The sequence below is a fragment of the Delphinapterus leucas genome, chromosome 19 (genome assembly GCF_059928025.1).
Source record: "Delphinapterus leucas isolate spDelLeu-1000000601 "Yukka" chromosome 19, BTC_Dleu_Yukka2, whole genome shotgun sequence".
In the NCBI taxonomy this organism is placed as follows: domain Eukaryota; kingdom Metazoa; phylum Chordata; class Mammalia; order Artiodactyla; family Monodontidae; genus Delphinapterus; species Delphinapterus leucas.
In genome coordinates this window covers 7,393,139-7,406,594 of record NC_143147.1, presented here as the reverse complement: position 1 = coordinate 7,406,594, position 13,456 = coordinate 7,393,139, and the positions used below count along the sequence as shown (strand labels likewise).

Genomic DNA, 13,456 nt, shown 5'->3' with positions numbered 1-13,456 from the left:
CGGCGCGCCGCGAGTGTCGTGCGCAACATGGCGGGGCCCAGGGAGGTTGAGGACGCCGGCGGCCGGTGAGAAACTCCGGTCGCCGGTGAGAAGCTTCGTGCGGCCCGAGTGCGCAGCGTGCGGTCCCTCCGCTCGGTGTTCCCCGCGCTCAGATCTCGCGCGGTCGTTCTCCCAGGCCCCCGCGCGATGTGGAGGAGCTGCCTCCGGCTGCGGGGCGGGGGTCGCCACCTCCTGAACTGCCCCCGGGGTGGCCTCACCGCCTCCAGGGGGCCGGGGCCAAAACCCCCGGCCCACGCCCGGGCCTACGCGCCCCCAGCAGGTGAGGGAGGCCAGGGCGGAGCAGACTGAGGAGTTGGCCGTACAGGGTCACAGGTCGGAAGGGAAGCCCCGGCAAGGGCAGGGACCGCCCCAGGGCGCACGCGCGTCGTTTTTTTTTAGCACGTGTGGCTTTTTTCTCTTCTGTTAGGAAAGCAGAAGTCATCCTTGTTTTCAGGCGGGGAAATTCGGGTTCTGGGTCGGGATTGCCCCAAGGGAGAAGAGCAAACTCTGAGAGGTTTGCGGGGTAAAGGCCGGTCTGCCGGGCTGCTTTCTTTGTCCCCGCGACCCGGCACCGAAGGGACCTGGAGCCCGGGCTTTCAGTCTTCCATCCCGGCCGCTGTCTCCGCAGCTGTCCTGACCCTTCCCCCTACTGCCTTCCCACGACCCCTGCCATCTGCTAAGGCGTTAACACCCCGTGCCTCTTCCTCCCCTTCCGACTCAGGTGAGGCTTAGAAGGTAGTGGCTCTTTCGTTGCTTCTGGGGAGAGGTTTTAGGGGTAAGGGTGGGAGTGACTCCGTTGAGTGAAGATAGTAAAGCTCTCCTTCCAGTCACTCAGTATTGATGTGCTGAGGGCGGGAGGCACCGTTGTCTTCAAGAGAGACGTAGCCTCTACGTAGGTGATGTTCAGTGTCGAGTGCAGAAGGTTGTAACACCCTGGTTAAACAGTAGCCTATATCCTGTGTGAGGAAGGTACAAAGAAGCACCTACTCCCATCTTGGGGGTTTTGAGGGTCTAGAAAGGGTCTTGGGTGAAAGGACATTTAAGCTGAGGCTTGACAGACGAGAAGGAGCTCGGTGTAGAGGAGCAGGGAGGGTGGAACGCGGGCGGCTGGAACACGTCCAGAGGTGGCAGCGGGTGAGGGAGCTCGCTGTGACACTGCCTGCTTTAGGAAATCCGGAGCTCCACAGGCAGCTTGGCATCGTGGCAGAAGCACATACCTGGGGTCTGATGCTGCTGAACCAGGAGCTGTGTGATCTTAGGCATGTGACTGCTTCGTTTGGACATCATTTTCGTCTGTGAGTTGAAGGGCTAGGTTGTCTCTGAGCGCCCTTCTGTTCCATAATTTTATACAAATAGGGAAGAGGAATGGATGTAGCAGGGAGCAGAGAACTCACCTGTCAGGGCCCAGGTGAAGGGCCTGGAGGTGATCCATGAAGAGCCAGTAAAGGGGAAGAAGAAAGGGCATCTGTGACCGTGTGATTTATGATAAGAAATGTACACATTTGGTCATTTTCTTGTACTGGCATACATCTCCTAAAACCCTTGTAGCTTACTAAGTAATGGGAGCTATGGGAGAATCTTTTGTTAAAATAGTTGGTCTTCTGTCCTAAAAGAGCTCCAGAGTGATAAAGGTGAAAGGAGGGTCTTATTACTCATAACAAGCCCCTTTCAACCACACCTGAGTGTATGTTAACAAGGTGACTTTTTCCTTAGGGAAAGCCCCTAAGGATGGCGGCTGATTGCCAGGGGAACCAAACACACTTGATTAGAGGATTGGAAGTTTCAGCCCCACCCCCTGACCTCTGGGAAAGGGAGAGGGACTGGAGATTGAATGGAGGTTGATCACTAATTACCTGTGATTTAATCATGCCTGTGTAATGAAGCCTCCATAAAACCCCTGAACTATGGGGTTTGGAGAGCTTCAAGGTTGGGGAACACGTGGAGATGCAGGGAGGGTGCCCAGAGAGAGCATGGAAACTCGGCACCCTTTCCTCCATACCTTGCCCCACGCATCTCCTCCATTTGCCTGTCCCCGAGTTGTATCCTTTTGTAGTAAACTGGTACTCTAGTAAGTAAACTGTTCTCGTAAGTTCCGTCAACTGCTCTAGCAAGCTGTCATGCAGGACATAACTCTTGTAAGACTGAGTCCTTAATCTATGGGATCCAGCGCTGTCTCCAGGCGGGTAGTGTCAGAATTGAGTCAATTGTAGGACACTCAGCTGGTGTCTCAGAGTTGATCAGTGGTATCCGATCGGTAGGGATCCCTAACCCTAACCGCCCCCCCTCCACGTTTGGAGCATAGTATCTGTGTGAGTGTGTAGCGTTGTTTTTCCTTTACAGCACCTCAGGGAGGCAGCACACGAGCGAAGGGGACACGTTCAGGAATTCCCTTAAGTTTCCTCAATCAGAGGGTTCATCCAGTTGGTGGGTGCCACTTGCCGTCATGGTGGCACTGACCTGCCCGTGTTCCTTTCTACTGCAGACTTGCTAGCTTCGGCTCTTGGTAGGTTGTCAAACGTGGAGGAAGATAAGAGTGGGTGAAAGAGTGCCGAGCAGTGGGACGGAGCGTCTCGCACCGACCTGAGCGCTCTGCTTTTCCGACCTGAGCGTCTGTGCGTCTTTGGAGGAGTGGAAGGTTAAACCCAAGTGGTGGCTTCTCCGTGAAGACTTGGAGAGGCAAGTAGATTGAACTTGGCTCCTTAGGGACAGCTGTGCCATTGAAGGTTGTCGGAAGGCGAGGAGGGGGTTAGGAGAGGGTCACCGGGCTGTGTGGCGTCCAGCCCCGTACCAGCCGTTGGAGCCGTCAGCCGCTTAGAGGGGAAGGTGTTCGGAGAGGCTGCCTGTCCAGCTGAGGACGACACCGGTGAGGGCAAGGCTGGGGGTCTCCTCTGTTTACAAGTTGTCTGTCGCCTGCACAAGTGGTTTAGCTTCTCAGTCTCTGCCGCATCTTCAGAGGCTGCTTGTGCTGGGTTGAGGCAGATGCTGTAGATAAGGAGGCCGGCCTGCCACCTGTTTTTGTTAATAAAGGTTTATTGGAACCCAGCCCTGCTCATTCACTGACATGCATGTAGGGCTGCTTTCACCACAGTGCAGAGTTGGCTGGCTGCACCAGAGACTGGATGGCCTGCAAAGCCTGAAATACTTTATTTGGCTCTTGGCAGAAGTGTGCCAGCCCCTGCTCTGGATGCTAGAACAATTTGGAGAAGAGGTGCGTTGAAGGATTTTTTAACAGCTTTATTGCGATGTGATGCACTTACAGTTCGCTCACTGAAAGTGTACAACTCAGTGGTTTTCAGTATACCCAAAGGGGTTGTGCAGCCATCGATTCTAGAACATTCTTATCACCCCAAAGAATCCCTGTACCCTTTAGCTACCACTCTCCGAGTACCCCCTCAGTCCCTCCAGGCCTAGACAGCCACTGCTTTATTCTCTGTGTCTGTAGATTTCCCTAGTTTGGATATTTCATATAAATGGAATGTGGTTTTTTTGACTGGCTTTTTTTCATTCAGCATGTTTTCAAGGTTTATCCCAGGGGTGACACGTGTCAGTACTCCATTCTCTTTCACAGCTGATAACATTCCATTGTAGGGACACACCATGTCTTATTTATGCAGTCATCCATTGGTGAACGTTTGGGTGGTTTCCATCTTTTGGTGTTCTGAATGCCTCTGTAAACACTTGAGTACAGGTTTTTGTGTGGGCATATGTTTTCGTTTCTCACAGGCAGGTATCTAAGAGTAGAATTGCTGGATCAAATGGTACCTAACTTTCTGAGGAACTGCCACCCTGCTTTCCAAGGTGGCATTTCCACCAGCAATGTATGAAGTTCCCAGTTTCTCAGCCTCCTTCCCAACATCTGTCTTTTTGGTCATAGCCATCCTAGTGGGTGTGAAGTGGTGTCTCGGGGCTTTGCTTTGCACTCCCCTGATGATGAATGATGTCAAACATCTTTTCGTGTGCTTTTTGGACACTTGTACATTTTCTTTGGAGAAATGTCTATTCAGATCCTTTGACCATTTCTTAGTTGGGTTATTTGTCTTTTTATTATTGAATTGCAAGAGTTCTTTATATAGCTGGCCCAAAGAATTCTGAAACTTGAAAACGCTCTGTCACAGCCGCCCCAGGATTATGGGTAGAGGGACCCCGAGTCAGAATCTAACTTTAAGGCTTAAGGCCCGCCAGGTGGCACTGTTTAGAAAGAGAAAGGTATTGAGGCAGCTCTGGGAAGGCACGTCCGCTGTTCCTGGTGCACTGTGGTGGTTGCAGTTCTGAGGCTTTGAGTCTTTCCAAAGGAAAGGCCAGCCCGGAAATTAAGGCTGGTAACAGGATCACTCACTAGAAAATCGCCTGTTTCTTTATACGTATTGAAGCAGCCTCGCAGGAGAAAGAGAGCCAGTGGACATTAATTTCCAGTTCAGCACTCTTCACAGGAGCAGCTCGTTAATGTTCTCTGCTTATATAGCCTGGTTTCTAGTGGCAGCTTTTAAAATTCAATGCTTTTTCACATACCCATTTCTTTGTATCTACATAGTCCTTAAAATTGTCACTTAAAAGGCACCAGGTGTGGTTTTGCCACAGAAACAGACGTTCTGTAAAGGGAGTGATTCATACTCAAAATAGACCTGTTCTGTGTGATCCTACAAGACTAGCCTGTCTCCTGCCTGTAAGGATGGGGTTTCCATTGCTGGTAGCTCGCCCTCTGTCACTGAGGATATGGGTGCTTCACAGGCTCCTAATCTCATGACTTGTCTTATGAGACCCAAGACCTTGGAGGGTCCAGGGAGAAAACCTCCATCTTTTGACATTGTTGGGGAGCATGGATCCCGCCAAGTGTATTTTCCAGATCCTGGTCTCGTTGCCTGTGTGAACCCCCTACTTGGCTCCCCCACCCTCCTCGCTGGGACCTGCCGGCCTCCTCCCCAGATGTGGGCCTCTGCAGCCATCGTGGGCACACAGACACACACAGACACACACACACACACACTCACACTCTGAAAGCCATCAGCACGGTTGGACCTGCCCTGCTCTTCTGCAGCTCTCAGGTGCCGTCTGGCTGCTATGAGGTCTTCCTTTGGCCCAGAGGAGATGAGTCTTCTTGGGTTTAGTGTCCGTCTACCCACGAGACAGTACGTGCCTCGAGGGCAGGGTAGCTTTGAGTCCTGCCCTGGAAGGGGGTTAGTCGTCACCAAGTTTGCTCCAAGACTGGAGTTTGCCCTCCCCTCAGCGCAGCCCGGAACCCGCCTGGCCGGCATCTCTGATCAGCACAGAGGTGGAATTGGCCAGGACAGAGGAGGGGGGCAGAGGTAAGAAGACCCCCTCATGGGAGACATCGCTGTCCCGGCAGCTTTGGGAGGTTCAGCCTGTGCCGTCAGTCTCTGCTCCGTCCTTTCTTTGACCGCCAGGTCTCTTGGGCCCATTTCCCATGGCCGTGTGGTGCATGTGGCAGAATGCTCTCTGCCACATCCCTGGGGGGGGTCCCTCCACCAGGGATGAGTCAGCCTTCAGATCCCCCCACCCCCCACTTCCTGCCTGGTCTGGCTTTGGACTTGCTGCCCAGCCAGGCACTGGAGAACATGCTGGACATCGTCTGGGCACCCCGACTGAGGCTTCCAGACAGATGCAGGGGCCTCCAGTCTCGTGTCGGCGGGGCTGCTGCCCCTAGCCTCTTACTCAGAAGCCACTGATCCATGTGGAGTGGGGAGACCCTTGGGTGCTGTGTGGAAGTCGGGGTGGTCAGTCAGAATCAGCAGTGGTGGTACAGGCTCCTCCTGAGTCTCCACAGCATTTTAAACTGCGCTTTTGAAAAATCTTCCCAGCAGAAAGGAAGAGGTTCTATCAGAATGTCAGCATCACACAGGGTGAAGGTGAGTGTCTGGAATTTTCACTGCCTCTTTTGTTTCTGTGAATGGGTGGAAACACTTTTCACCTCCAGCCAGCTCCTCAGTGAGCTTGACCTTGGCGCTCTCGTCGGGTGTGTTTCTGTAAGCCACCCACCCCCCAGAAGGATCTCGGGGCGTCTTTGCACCGAATCAAGTAGCTAAATATAGGGGTGGTCACTCGATTCTGCTTATTAACCCCTGAGAGGTTTTCATCTGTTCTTTCAAGCTGGCTTTGAGATCAATCTAGACCACAGGAAGCTGAGGACTCCCCAAGCCAAGCTCTTCACCGTCCCCAGCGAGGCCCTGGCCGTCGCTGTGGCCACTGAGTGGGACTCCCAGCAGGACACCATCAAGACATACACCATGCACCTGGTAATAGGTCGCAGCCCGTGCCCGAGGCTGCCACGGGCTTCGTGGAGCACCGGGCAGAATTAGGGATCCTCTCCCGATTTCGATAAGGCCCTGGGGGCTGTGGGCACCCACCCCACCCCCACCCCCAGGGCCTGGTTCCTCCCTGGGTCTCAGGACACAATCCTTCCCTGGCCGCCAGCTCTCTTATTTCCCTCTGGGGCAGCCGTTCCTTTGTTTTGTCAGCTCTGAGGGTCTGTGATGGTCTGTGTCATGTGCTGGTCATGGACATGCTGGTCATGCCTGCTGTCCATCTCCTCAGCAGCATGTAGCCAGCCTGGCCTCAGCTCAGTTCGCACTCAGCAGGGTTGGTGGCGGTGCAGACCCTCCCTGAGAAGCTGGCCTCCCTGAGGCCCTAGAGGAGCAGCTGGGGGAGAGGCCCACTTGGTCACCTTGGGCAACTTGCCGCCCCTTGGGCAAGGTCCCCACCCTGAAAAGTGGGTGGTGGTCAGGATGGGACCAGACGATGCGTCGAGAGTCTGTGCTTCCCGGCACATGGACCCAGGCCCCAGGCAGGCTTCTCAGCCTCTCTGCCCGCGTGCCAGCTCCCCTGGAGTGTCCAGGGAACAGGGGACACGGGCTGCAGACGGAGCCTTCGGGTAGCTCAGCAGCCTGTGGGCCACAAGGCAGATCTGGAAAAACCGTCCTGCCCCTGGGTTGGCTGGCTTGTCCCCTGCTTTCTGAGGCGTCGGGGAGTTGGCGGGTGAGCTTCTCAGCCGGATCCAGGAATGCCTCCACGTTGCCTTCGCTGGACCTGATCTCCCTGGGCCTGGCTTCCCACATCTCTGTAATGGTTACAGTGATAGTACCTCCTGGAAAGGGTTGTGGTGAGGATTGAATTAAACACTGCGGAGCCTGGTAGTACAGAGACTGAGACCTTGGGGGAGTTCATTGTTCCTGGGGCCTGGGCAGTGTCCTCGGGACTGGCTGTGCTGACGGGCTCTCTCTGCCTTTGATCCAGACCACACTGTGCAACACGTCTCTAGACAACCCGACCCAGCGAGACAAGGACCAGCTCATCTGGGCAGCCGCAAAGTTCCTGGACACTGACACCGTCTGGTAATGGACGTGCGGGCAGCCTCCCCGGGGCCTGAGCGAGTCCCTCAGGCTGTTTGACTGGAGCCTTCTCAGTGGAGGAGAGGGCAGGCCCTTACCTCCTCAGCACTCAGCTGCTCTGCAGACCCCAGGCGGGAGGGCACGGGCTGCCCCAGCGTCGGGCTGGCCCTCTCCCACAGCCAGCAGCTGTCCCCTGGCCTGGGGCGGGATAGGCTGGTGGCCTCTGCAGCTCTCTCAGGCTCCAGGACCCAGGGGGTCATGTCCGGCCACCGCACGTTCTCACGTAGGTCGCCTGCTCCTCACTTGTCCTCTGGGTCACGGATGGCCCGACCTTGGCATCCAGCGGCCAGCCTCCTCGTCTGCATCCTCCCTGCGCCTGGGTTCTCTCACGGGTGGGTCAGGGATGTTGACAGGAAGTGGAAGGAATAACCGAGCAGCCCCATGTCTGCCGCCCGAATGCTCCGACACCCGGGTACCTCCAGGATGGCACGTGAAATCGGCACTGGGGCGAGGGGACAGAGGTGTCCCTGCAGAGGCCGCTGGTACTGCTGGTGGAAAGTCCGCGCTGTTTGCGTTAGGGACCGTTTGGTTACAGGGAATAGTACCCTTCCAGCCCAGCTCAGAGAAGGGGGTTTTCTTGGAGACCATCCCAGTACTGAGAGCAGTTGCGGGTGGGAGTCCCCTCTGCCCTGGGGGCCACTCCTCTCCCCTGCGCAGCTGCCTCCCCGCACCCTCGTGACCTCCCTGCCACTTCTGCTCACACCGGCCTGGCCGCCCCGGCACCCCCAGGCTTCCATCCCAGGAGGCCTTGCAGCTCAGCTCCCCTCAGCTGACCTCATCTCTGTCTCTTGGTCAGAACAGTGGTGTGGCCTGGCATTGGTGGTGCCGGGCAGGGCCGCTGCGGCCGCGTCTGTGGCTGAGAGGCACGTGGGCAGACAGGCAGCTGGCCCGTGGCCGGGGCGCCGCCTCTTGGGAGGGGCTGGCAGGCAGGACGAGTGACCGAGCTTCTGGCGCAGCATCCTGGGACCAAGGGGGTGTGGGTCTGGGGACAGTGTTAGTGTTGAGGGCAGCACCAGGGCAGCACTGCAGGCAGTGACCTGTCGATAACTGGGGGTGTTCGGGACAGTGGGTCTCAAAGTCAAACTTACGCAGAACCCCTGGAGGGCTTGTGAAGCTGCAGGCTGCTGGTCTCCACCCCCAGAGGGTGGGGCCTGAGGATGCGCATTTCCAGCGAGGTCCAGGGTGAGCCCTGGGCCACACTTTGAGAACCACTGCTTTAGGGGAAAGGCGCGGGGGCGGGGGTAGGGGGTGGAGAGGTCTGCTGTTGCGTTTTGTGTATCTGTGTCTGTCGCTGGATGAAAGAATTGTACTTTTTTATTAATGGAGGTGCTTTTGCACTGAATTAGCTGCAGGGTGGAAGAACCAGAGACGCTGGTGGAGCTGCAGAGGAACGAGTGGGACCCAGTCATAGGCTGGGCCGAGAGGAGGTGAGCCGCTCAGCGCTGGGCAGGCCAGGGTCCAGGCCATGCTGGACAGCCGAGGCCCTGAGCTGGTCAGCGTTCTGAGTTCAGAGCACCCAGGGGACTCAGGACAGGGCCACCTTGGGGGAAAATGCTGTTCAGTGCTTCTTCCCCCATTGGCTGTGTGACCTTGGGCTAGTGACTTGATCTCTCTGAGCTCCCTTGTCTGTGAGTGAGGCTCATAATCCCTCCCTTCCCAGGGTGTTGGGAGGTGTACGCGAAGTGATGCACCCTGCTTGGCACACACTGAATGCTCGCATTGGCAGATACCGCCCTGCTCGTTGTCACAGTTGCTGTGCAGTCGTATACACAATCACAAAGCAGCGTGTGTGATCCTCACACATGGAGAAAAGTCTGGACAGGTGAACCTGTGGGTGGGAGGTTTCCAGGGATTGATGATGCCCAGTGCTTTTTCTTGGCAGGAAGACTCTTATGCAGAATTGAACAGGCCATTGATATGGCACAGTTGATTCAGTTTCATTTCATTCCCAGGGGATTCGCAAAGGGCTCTGACCCTGTGCTCCCTTGACCACAGTATTTTGTAAGTGTGCGTACATGGAGTGGTTTTGGCATAGCGTTTTTTATCTGTACACATTTCCTGAGCACCCACGATGTGTCGGCATCCTTGGGTTTTGTAGTAAGAGGCATAGCCAGTGTGCTGAAGGATCAGATAAATCCGAACGACTAGATGCCACGTGAGAACCGCAAAGATGCGATGCCATTTTGGAGTGCAGTGAAATGGAGCAGTAGTTTGGTGCCTGCAGGCCTTTGCTGTGGTACAGAATTGTCAGCTTTTTGTGGCAGTTGAAATTTCTCACCCGTAGCAGATTACAGGAAAACGTGGCCACTTCCTGTGTTCCATTTGTACTATTGGAAATTTCGGAAAGACTGTTTCTAAACCAATGGGAAAAATCAGTGATATGTGAGAGGAAATTACAAAAATTGCTTTTATTCCATTGTTTTTTCCTGCATTTTATGTAGTTAAGATTGTTCTTGAAAATGTATTGTTCTTGAAGCTAGCTCGTGTCCCAGACTAAAAACAGTGCCTTGTGTATGGTAGAGGCTTAATAAATGTGTGAAAAAATGATTGCCTGATACAGGACATACACAACTATTGTAAAGAAAACAATATTTAAAAGAAGTCTTTTATGGCTCATATGTGAGGACTTTTCTGCAAGGGTTTGAAACGCAGGCAGCCCATAGTTCTGATGGACGTTCAGGCCGATGAATTCGAATTTCAGGAGCTATAGGTGACCCCCTGCTTCCCGACTTGCCAGCTGTGCCTCCATGCAGAGCTGTTTCTTGCCCTCTGCTCTTGGTGACAGAAGGCTACTAGGTCAGGAGGCCACTGACTGCAGTGGCAGGTGCTGTCCGCATTCCCAGCTGGCCCCTGAAGGGGCACACGTGTGCTCAGCAGGCTGGGGCTCTGCTTCTGGGCAGAAGCTGGGCTGCACAGCAGGACAGACAGACGTGCAGCCTCTTCCTTTTAGATACGGCGTGAAGATCGGCTCCTCCACCAGCATCATGGGGCCCAGCATCCCAGCCCGGACTCGGGAGGTGCTGGTCAGCCACCTGGCCTCTTACAACACGTGGGCCCTACAAGGTACGTGGTGCTTCCTGTCGGCCAGGGAGGACGGGCTGGGGGTGGAGGGCTGTCATGCTAACCTGTCCCCTGGTCCACGGGCCAGCAGGTTCACACCCTCTCTGGGGGACGTGGCTCTCCCCTCTTCAGGAGTCTCCATTCAGGTCTCCCTGGCCTGGCCCGGATCACGGGGTGGAGTGCTCGCTCTGATGGGCCGGGGCCCGCCCCAGGCAGGAGCAGAGCAGGGATCCCCGAGGGAGAGCAGAGCGCTCCTTGAGAAGTGTGGCGAAGGCTCTGTCCCCCGCCTGGCGACTGCCCTGTGTGGGATGGGGGCCCCGGGTCCTGACCTGGCTGTGTCCCTGCAGGGATTGAGTTTGTGGTGAGCCAGCTCAAGTCCATGGTGCTGACCTTGGGCCTGATCGACTTGCACCTGACGGTGGAGCAGGCTGTGCTGCTGTCGCGCCTGGAGGAGGCCTTCCAGGTGAGGCGCAGCCCCAAGGCAGACTCCCCAAAGGGCACCCCGCCGTGTACACGCGGAGCCCGGATGCTAAGGCCCGAGGCAGACTCCCCGAAGGGCACCCCGCCGTGTACACGCGGAGCCCGGACGCTAAGGCCCGTAGAGGTGTTGTCGCATCACAACGGTAGCAAACCACGGCGGTGCTGCTCAGCCCTCCCTCACCGCCTCGCCGCCTCTTCTCAGCACCGTGTCGGGCGAGGGCTCTTGTTTCCCATCTTGCACAGGAGGAATCCGAGGCGCGGGTGACCCCTGAGATGATGCCAGAGGCGGGTCTTGGGGCACCCTCTGCGGGTGGAGGTTCAGGCCGGTTCGGGCACAGCTGCAGGCTGGGCCCCTCAAGATAAGCAGGGGCCGCGTGGGTGCTTCTAGAAGGAGGCTGAGCCTGCACACCCGGACGTGCGCACGGCGGGCCCTCGGGGCTGCTGCTTGTGCACGTTTGGTTCAGGGGGCTCAGAATTAACAAGGCTTCGCTGCACTGCCGTCTGCGTTTTTAGCTCAGAATGATGGTGCCCTCTGCAGTGCCCTTGTCACTTCTGCAGCCTCAGGAGGTTGGCTGCTCTTACAGATTGGCTCCTAGCGTGATGAAAACCCTTTTGTAGTGACGGCATTTTCCAAGTTCGTCTAGTCATCTGCTCAGGAAAATGCCAGGGGATAAAACTGCTTCTGTGTTGTGAGAGGCCGGCTCCTCTCTGGTGTGAGAAAGGGTTGGATGGGAAGAGGGCGATCTGGGCCTGGAGGCGGCAGCCAGGAAGCCTGGTTTCCAGTCCGGGCTCTACTTTTGGCTGTGGGGTCCGAGCGGGGCCATCGTTCCCTGAACCTCACATTCCACCCACCGCAAAACAGTTCTCTGAGAGTATAAAACGCCCTTCAGATGTTCTGGGCCACCTGAAATGCAGGTAGATCTCGAGTTCCTGGGTGGGGGGCCCACGCCTCTGGGCCCCTGGCCAGGGAGGGGCCCACAGGGTGGGCTGGAGTCGCACTGACAGCCATGCTCAGGACAGGGCTCCTCCTGGAGAGAGTGTCTGCAGCCCTGCCCAGTATAGACATGCCGGCCTCTGCTGCCCCAGCCTCCCCCAGGAGCCCGGCTGCAGCGACCGTGTGGCCCTGGCTGGTTTATTCATCCCCCCCACACCGGGGCACTTACAGCCCTTCCCAGTGAGGCAGCTCATGGAGGGTGACACTTTGCAGACTGCCTCACGTCAGCCTCCCCGTGGGAAGGTCAGGCCCCTGGGGGAGATGCACGTGTGGCCGTACCCATGAGCACAATGCCTGCTCTGCCCACCCCCCCCCACCGTGTTTTCTCACCTGTCGCTCCCCCTGCGTGTCTCTCATGTTCGAGCGGGATCAGAGCCTACTCTCCTCAGCTATGGGACGTCGTGGCTCTGGCCAGTCACCCAGTGGCCTGTCCCGTCCTCCCCTCAGATCCAGAAGTGGGGCAACGTCGAATGGGCCCACGACTACGAGCTGCAGGACCTGCGGGCGCGCACGGCCGCCGGCGCCCTCTTCGTGCACCTCTGCTCCGAGAGCTCGGCCGTCAAGCACAAGCTGCCGCAGGGGTGAGGCTGGGCCCCAGGCCGCGCGGCTGGTGGAGGCCGGCTTGCGCCGAGGCAGGGGGCGTGGGTATGAGTGATTACATTGAACGATCCTTTGCCTCGAAGCGCATGGAGCCTCCACTCATTGCTCCGGTCACCTCTGGGTCCCCGAGGCCACCCTGCCTACCCACAGGGCACGTGCTGCTGGGCCGGACCCTTCCACCGGGGAGCTCTCAGTGGCCCTTAGCCCCAAGGCTTTTGTTTTCTGGTTTTTAATCAAACAGTCTATTAAAACTGAGTCCCTCTTGGTCCGAGCCATCTGTTTCTGCTTGTTTGTTCCTACTATTTTAGCAAAAATGATTTACTCTTAAAAATAGAGAGTAGGGTTTCCCTGGTGGCGCAGTGGTTACGAATCCGCCTGCCAATGCAGGGGACATGGGTTCGAGCCCTGGTCCGGGAAGATCCCACATGCCACGGAGCAGCTAAGCCCGTGCGCCACAAGTACTGAGCCTGCGCTCTAAAGCCCGTGAGCCACAACTACTGAGCCCTCGTGCCTAGAGCCCATGCTCCGCAACAGGAGAAGCCACGGCAATGAGAAGCCCACGCCCCGCAACGAAGAGTAGCCCCTGCTCGCCGCAACTAGAGAAAGCCCGCTCACAGCAACAAAGACCTAACACAGCCAAAAATAAATATAAATAAAATTTAAAATATATATTTAAAAAAATAGAAAGTAAACGGTGTTTGTTGTTTCTGGGATAAAAGCCTGGGCAAGGCCACCTGATGTGCACATGACCTGCTCAGGGATCCAAAGGTCCTCCTGACAGGGCCACTCACAGGGCTCCGGACTGCAGGTGGGGTCTCTGGGTGCCTGGGCCCAGGTCAGGGAGCAGGAAGAGTGTGCGAGTTTGGAGCATAAAGGCCTC

At 56.5% G+C, this 13,456-nt stretch overlaps 1 protein-coding gene across 3 annotated transcripts; it reads left to right on the top strand.

Moving 5' to 3' along the window:
* The first annotated feature begins 91 nt into the window (after positions 1-91).
* Positions 92-12,847, top strand: ATPAF2 (ATP synthase mitochondrial F1 complex assembly factor 2). 3 transcript variants are annotated; one of them, XM_089900210.1, is made up of 9 exons: positions 92-319; positions 668-760; positions 5,859-5,903; positions 6,145-6,290; positions 7,288-7,385; positions 8,789-8,869; positions 10,393-10,505; positions 10,850-10,965; positions 12,424-12,847. In XM_089900210.1, exons 1-9 carry the CDS (start codon positions 187-189, stop codon positions 12,559-12,561), a joined length of 963 nt encoding a protein of 320 aa, XP_089756336.1. In that variant the 5' UTR covers positions 92-186; the 3' UTR covers positions 12,562-12,847. The 3 variants fall into 3 exon arrangements, with proteins under 3 accessions (XP_089756336.1, XP_022416478.1, XP_089756337.1); XM_022560770.3 differs by lacking the exon at positions 668-760; XM_089900211.1 differs by lacking the exons at positions 10,850-10,965; positions 12,424-12,847 and having other exon boundaries at positions 9,103-10,504.
* Positions 12,848-13,456: the final 609 nt, after the last annotated feature.